Source organism: Mandrillus leucophaeus, unplaced genomic scaffold (assembly GCF_000951045.1).
Source record: "Mandrillus leucophaeus isolate KB7577 unplaced genomic scaffold, Mleu.le_1.0 Scaffold91, whole genome shotgun sequence".
Lineage (NCBI taxonomy): Eukaryota > Metazoa > Chordata > Mammalia > Primates > Cercopithecidae > Mandrillus > Mandrillus leucophaeus.
In genome coordinates this window covers 217,454-224,951 of record NW_012109919.1, presented here as the reverse complement: position 1 = coordinate 224,951, position 7,498 = coordinate 217,454, and the positions used below count along the sequence as shown (strand labels likewise).

General features: G+C 48.0%; 1 protein-coding gene across 1 annotated transcript; it reads right to left on the bottom strand.

Annotated features, from left to right (window-relative positions):
- Positions 1 to 1,748: 1,748 nt before the first annotated feature.
- Positions 1,749 to 7,329, bottom strand: LYSMD4 (LysM, putative peptidoglycan-binding, domain containing 4). The gene is given in 6 exon segments (XM_011969800.1): positions 1,749 to 4,072; positions 5,496 to 5,521; positions 5,680 to 5,697; positions 5,700 to 5,728; positions 6,040 to 6,329; positions 7,231 to 7,329. Coding segments are annotated over 5 exon segments (876 nt in total). The 5' UTR covers positions 6,234 to 6,329; positions 7,231 to 7,329; the 3' UTR covers positions 1,749 to 3,463.
- Positions 7,330 to 7,498: the final 169 nt, after the last annotated feature.

Genomic DNA, 7,498 nt, shown 5'->3' with positions numbered 1-7,498 from the left:
GGCTAAATCCAGTTGATTCTGCACCAAGAAACTGGGCAGGTAAATGCTGATTCTACAATTACTGCGATTCAGGCAATGGATCTAACTTTTCTCACCACTGTGAGGCCAGTACCCCAGGTGGGCCAGTAGAAATTTTCTCTGCTGTCCCCTCCCGAAGCCCTGACTTGGGAGACCCTGAGCATCCCCCATGTTCTTTGAGCCTGGATCATGCCATGGGTGTCCTACCTCAGGCCCACAGTGGACTGTCAAGCAGGTGGCTGAGCAGAAAGGGATTAAGAGCACAGGCTCCCAAACACCCCCATTTACCAGCTGTGTGGTCATAGGCAGCTTAATTTTTCCATCTGTAAAATGCGGACAGAAATGCCTGCCTCGTGGGGAAGTAGTGAAGGTAAAGTGGGTGAGCGTATGAAGCTCTTAGAACACTGTGGCATCCAGGGAGCACCATGGCTTATATGATTGTTGCTGCAGCCCAGTCCTTCCCAAAGAGGAAATGGTCATGGCTCTTTGGGCCTTTCCTACAGCTGAGCCCAGGCTTCCACTGTCTCAACTGTTTTTTTGTTTTGTTTTTTCTGAGTCTCGCTTTGTCTCCCAGATCTCCCAGATCTTGGCCTGATCTCGGCTCACTGCAACCCCTGCCTCCCGGGCTCAAGCCATTCCTGTGCCACAGCCTCCCAAGTAACCGGGACTACAGGCCCACACCACCAGGCCCAGCTAATTTTTGTATTTTTAGTAGAGAGGGGATTTCACCATATTGGCCAGGCTGGTCTCGAACTCCTGACCTCAAGTGATCCACCTACCTTGGCCTCTCAAAGTGCTGGGATTACAGGCGTAAGCCACCACGCCCGGCCCCAAGTGGCTCTTAATTCCATGACTTCAGGCATGTCTCCTGTCACCCCTCCTCTCCACACTCCACCCACTGCAGTGCAGACCACCTTGCATGGCAGAGCCTTGACTGTTCCCCCAACATGCACCTAGGCTGGGCCACACCTTCCTCACGTCTGCTGGGCAGTGGAGGTTCTGAGTGACCCTGGGGCGTCTGCTTAGTCCCTGTAGCTTTCTCTCTCCAGAGTAAAATTAAAGCATCATTTTCTTGACAATGGAGATTCCCTGGGCATCAACAGTCAGCACTATAGTCCAACCAAAAAGACTGGAGACTAGATAGCAAACCTAACTATTTCTCTAAAACATTTACTCCCCAAAGACACTGAAAACGTAACATATGGAATAGGAAGTGAGTATTGTGTATTTCTTATGTACACCTAATAAAGCAATGTTAAAGCCTGTATACAGATCAATCAGCGATCAATCATCCCTAGAGCACTGGTTACCACTTTGTCCTGCACCTGTCCGAGTAACCTTCGGCACGGTACAAGCCCCGAGTTGGTGGCCAGGTGCAGGGGACAGGCCAGGTGCAGGGGACAGGCCTCACTCCTGACAGACACCTCCATCTTCTCCAGTAGCGTCCCACATCTTTCAATGCTAAATTATCCCCAAATTTTAAAAGATTGGGGCAGGTGCAGTGGCTCACGTCTGTAATCCTGGCACTTCAGGAGGCCAAGGTGGGCAGGTCAGGAGTTTGAGATCAGCCTGGCCAACATGGCTAAACCCCATCTCTATTAAACATGCAAAAATTAACCAGGCGTGGTGATGTGTGCCTGTAATCCCAGCTACTCGGGAGGCTGAGGCAAAGAGTGAGACTGTCTCCAAAAAAAATTAAATAAACAAATAAAATTAAAAGGAGGAATCAATTTTCCTTCACAAAAGAAATGATTTTTATTCCATTTGAAAAAAGTAAAGGATACATTCTTTGTTTGACAAAAGCGATTTTGCCATGGAACTCCAAGGCCTGCCTGGTGAAGTGACAGTGACAGATGTTAGAGGAATCTGTGGCCCTCAGTGACACGGAGAACAGACATTTGGCTGGAAAAGCACTTGCATGATCAAAATATTTCCTATTGCAAAGATTCAGAAGTTCTTTTTATCCTGAAGATCATTCTGGTCTCTAATTTAAGACTGAAGACGATTTAAATTTGCTAATGGAACCCAGGTCAATTTTTTTTCACACAACTGAAAGGAGAGAAATCGGAAATCACTCTTACATGGTGAGACCTTTGAAACTTCTCTCCAGGCCTCATGCGTCAAAGGCCATCACTGTCCCTCCACCCGGCATCTGGGCAGTGTCTGCCTCCTGTCCAGCACTCTTGGAGGCTGGGCCAGCAGCCACCTCAGGCCCTCCTACCCCTCCATGCCACAGGGTAGCACCAACTCCCAAGCAGTAGCAGGCTCTGCCCAGCAGTCCCCAGCCCATCCACAGCACCACTGCTGCCTTGGCAGCAAGAAGGGCTGGGAAAACTGCAAGCCCTTCCTCCCTCAGGTGGTCCGATCGCCTTTCACAAGGGTCGCCTCTAGCCCCTCCATCAAGCCTTTGGTCCTGTAACATTGTGAGTTACATTGTATACAGTGTTATTCTAGGGGCATCACCCAGGGAAAAAGGACTAAGCGGCCTTCTCGCTCTGGAGCTCCGAAGAACCCAGGCAGGGAAGCAGCAGGTGGCGTGCCGTGTTAGGTGTGCACAGGGGCTGCGGCTCTCAGCGCAGGCCTGGCGACTGCCCAGCTTCAGATGCCACCCATGGTGGAGCCTCAGTGACAGGCACTCATCCTCCCCTCCAAACACTGGCCAGCAAGAGCTCCTTCTGAGAAGGCCAACTGGGAGAAGCCAGGGAGCCACACTGTGGGACAGCTCCTGCGGAACTGGGCACGGCCTGTGTGTGCTTGGCCTGGGAGATGCCTGTGTGTCACACCAAGCAGCTCTAAAAGGACAGGAGCAGGACTGCCCTTTATTAAACAGTGCAGCAGTTTGGGTCCACGGCTTTTTCAACTCTAGAAATGGCATTGCCTCAAAAAGGCTAACTGAGGGGACCAATATGAAGTAGGCTTGTTACAACTGTAACTGTCACTCTCCAAAACAGGGTGGCATGCCAAGACTATTCCACAGCACCTTTGCCAGGGAGACAGAGAATACTCCTTCTCAGAGGCAATCCCCACTCCACAGCAAGTGAGGATACAGTGACAGCCCCGCGATCCGTGCAGATCCCATTGGCTCTCACACTGCAGGTCCCTTGACAGAGGCCATTTCTCTCCCTCCGAGCATGTCCAACTTGGGGTCCCACACAGTGCTGCTATGAACACATGGCCAGTCCACTAAATGTCACATGGAAATGGCTTTCTTGCTGCACCTCTCTGGATAGAAGCTGAGGTCGCTGCTATCTTAGATCCTGCCGCCTTAGACTGGGCAAGGCCATTCCCAGGGCCAGTGCAACTGAGAATACTGCAATGACTTCTGAAAAGTGTCCATCCTTCCCAGGAAGCAAAATGCAGCACCCCTAGGACATTGCCGATGACAGCTGAGGTATATCAACAGCCAACTGCTAAAGCTGGCCTGATTCTGTAAAAAAAAAAAAGCTTAGTTCCCTGCCTGGGTGGTCTGACTGAACTGGCTGTCTGCAGAAGTGATGGTTGGCACTGCAACTGCTAGTCTAGGGGCTTGCCCTGGAACTGTACCCATTGCCATCGAGCCATTGGGGATGACAGTTGTGTTCAAGCTATTAGGGGTCTCACCACTAGCTTGTATTTTAAAATAGACCAAATAAAAGATAGGCAAGACGATACCAATTAGAAGCATGATGAAAACAGCATTCCACCACTGAATGCCACAATCTGCACCATTCATTGGCATCTTCGGAGGAGCTGGGAGCAGTGGCTGATGCGAGGTGTCTATGCAGTAACTTTCATGTAAAAAGATTTCTGACTGCACTGCACGCTCAATATTCTGGTCAATCCCCTTAAAGAAATCCATCAGTTGATCAGCCTGGGCATCGGTGCCTGTGGCTGCTCTGTCTGCATCTGGCAGTTCCACAGTCACTGTGGTCTCCGAAGATGGGCTCAGAAGGGGTTTTAGTTCTTTGTGGGTCTCTGTTAGGATCCCATGGTTTTTCACTGGAATCTTAATAGATTTCAAAGCATATAAGTCTTGTTCTCTGATGAAGTTGTTGACTTTCTTGATATCTGCAACCTAGGAAAGCATGAAGACAAACATCATAAAATATGTGAAGCCCTTTAAAAATAACATGCCAAAAAGTGGCTCTTAATCTTTCAGGGTGATGATTCAAGCCCTCTTCACTTAATCTGATGAAGACTGGAAAACTGCAGCTATACACAACGTTAGTTTAGGCTGAAAGTTTCTTTTTGGCTTTCACTCAGCCTCAATATATAGTTTAGTAATCAGATATTCCTAAAGATTTATAGGTTTGAACAATTTAAGATCAGTTTTGAAAAACAGATCTTTCTTAAACTTTAAAGTGTAACTGCAACAAAATGCTTTAGGTGAAACAACCATGGCACTAAAATAAATGTTGCAGCCTTTTCCACCTTTGAGGCAATAGTGCCCCCATCTGCCTGCCTTCCCCTCATGCCAGAACTAAGTAGCTGCGAGATGTTAGCGTTCACCAAACACACAGCCTCAGCCAGCTCCGCAGACACACTCAGAATCCAGTTTACCTGTAATAAAGTTGAGAGATATGCCCTCAGCATTTTCTTTCCCAGAAACACTGTGGGGCATATAAACTTATTAAAAGTGACTTACTGTACTTAACTGTCAGGAAAAAGGACTAATGCTGTGAGTTTTATCAAATAACAAAGTTCATGACAAACTCCTCTCATAATCAAACACTAAGATTTAAGAAGCAGGGGGAAATTTAAGTCAAAGGGTAACTAGCCCCTCCCTCAAACTAATGTTTGAAAACTTTCCAAACGCATCAGAGATGAACTCTAAACTTTTAACACATAAGTCCACTTAAACTAGAAAGTGAATACAGCCAACAGATATTCAAATCAATCATTTCCATTATTTTAATTATTCAGCAACTGCTGTTATTGTAACTGAATCGAAGTAGGGGACATTTTTAATTTACTATGTCCTGAATCTAATGCATGAGACCCTTGAGATCTTTCTGTCTCTGCCTTTAACAAACTAAGAGCAAATTTACTTACTTCGAATAGGAAAACTGATCACTTATCAAAGGCTTTATATATTCTTTACAGATTTAGACATCACCATACCAAGAAGCCTACTCCATCTATTCCAGTCTTTGTAGGATGGGCTTCATTTCTCAGCCCATGTTCTGTAAGCCACACAGTATGCCTGCAGAAGCTGTTTATCGGAGCCGAATATAAATGTTAGTACAATTTAAAGACCACTATGTGTCCCCGGAGACCACCTGTTTATTTCCCTGGGAAAGACTGCAACACCCCACACAACATGTTTTAGACATTTGGACCTTGTTAGATAAGACGCTTGTAGGAGAAAGAGATTTTTTAAATTAAGTAGCTTATATACCCTTAGAGAAGGCCATAGACATTTGTAGCAGTGTTAGCAAAGTGAAATAGTTACAATCTAGGAGAAAATGCAGCAATTCTAGAAATACTTTCCTACTTACTTTGCCATTGTTAATCACTCTGAATGCTAAAAACATAATTAAAGAGAAAAACAGGGTTACATAGATACACAGCATACAAAAGATCATGCAGTTCTAAAAGAGATAAGGTAAAACTTTACCAGTCAAGTAAGCTACCACCAAGAAAGGTTCAGAAAAATAAAAGCAGCAAGAAAAGCAAGCATACCATAGAAATCTGGGATAAATTCTGCCTGGTACTTCCAGCCCCATTAGGTCTAAAATAAAATGTGCTCGAAAGAAGAAAAAAGGTTTCAGAATTCCAGTGTGGAGAAAACAGAAAAAGGAGATGTCCCCTGCAGAGAAGGAAATGTACTAACCCTCACTCTTTGGGGGCCAGGGTTAGGAACTAAAGGTACTCCCCCTCTGCCTTCCAATTCTGGCTAAATAGGGGAGTCCTTGGCTGCTACAGCAGGCCTCTCCTGATGGCCTGGCAGGGTTAAGAAGGGCAGCAAGGGCCCCCACCCTGCAGTGAGTTCCCCGTGTTCCTTGAAACGAAGTGGGGCAGAGCCCCTGAGGGGTGTCTTACTTTGCAGCCATACTGCAGAGCCAGCTTGTTGAGGCTGTCCTCCTGCGCCAGCTCCCGCTGCAGCAGCACCACGTCACCTGCTCCCGCCTGGTGAGGCTGGTGGACACCGCTCTTCTGGCGCTCCTTGCCCCGGGGCCGCAAAACCACACGGTGAGACTCTTCTTCAGAGGAGTCCCCCGAGTCCCCACTGCCATTCTTAAACGTGTATACGTGGCTGGTCGGAGTCCTACAGACAACAGCTGGGCCTTGGAAGGTCTTGGTTAACAATTCCTTGTGCCTCATTTTCTTCACTGAAAACCAAGCCCGAGGGTTAATTCCACAGAAGACAGAATCATCCCTCCACCGCCTTGTTTAAAGAGAAGTGTCTTGTTAGAGTATCCCTTTCCCAAATCACTGCAAATACTCAACAAATACCATCACTAGAAAAAAGAATGTGCTTATGCTGGCTGAGATGGAAGAAGACAGGCAGAATAAAAACCCTTTGTTTTTTCTAATTGCATACGTTTTTCTGTCCCTATTCCTCATCCATAGCTGTCTCCCCCAAACCCACATAGGTAAAGAAACAACTACTTCTGGTCTCAGAGTAGTAAGCTGAGATCCTTGCAATGGAAAGTAAAGGCTGCTGCCAGTCTCCGTGCACTGAGAATCTTCAACTCAGAACCTTTGCACAACAATTTTGTATTCAATGCTTTACACATTGCAAAGTATCTTCACTAAGAAGGTCAACGCTAAGGACTCTTGCTTAGAACTATGGGACTAAACTGCTCTTATTTTGACAACAGTGTAACTCATAGTATATGGGGCAAGCTAGGGGGAAAATAAATGCCTGTCAGCCGGAGAAAATCGTCCAGTTTGCTCACGGGTCACTCTGCATTCATTACATCCCCATGTCTGGTTTTTATTTTCACCTTGAGTCAACAGCCAAAGCCACAATACCCCTGTTCCTCTCTCCAAATTGTTCGGGTGAGATTCCAGAAACGAAATCTCAAACACGCGGACTGACAACTTCAGAAAAAGTTGGCTTCGGAGCCACAGGGGAGCAGGCCAAACGGGGACAGCCTGTGGCCCCAGCTCGACCCCTACTCCCCGCCCACGCCCTCGAGGGCCACAGGCGCACACTCCGCTCCGCGGACTCCTGAGCCTGCCCAGAGGAGGCAGGCGGCCGGCGGTCCTCGAGGGGTTGAGGGTCACCTGCAGGACCTCGGCGGCAGCCCGGGGGCGGGGCTAGTCTTCGCGTCCGAGCTCAGAGGCTGCAGCTGCTCTCAGGCCCGCTTCCCTCCGAGTCCCTTCTGCGAGAAGATGGGGCGCCTCAACAACAGCTCACAGGAAAATAGGGAGCGGCCCGGCCCTAGGGCTCCACGGGCGGGGCCTTAACATTCCATAAGGCAGGACCTCTGACCCCAACCCTAGCCACCTGGGGCCAGCCCTCGACAGTCGCGGTCACCGCCCCTCCAGCTGG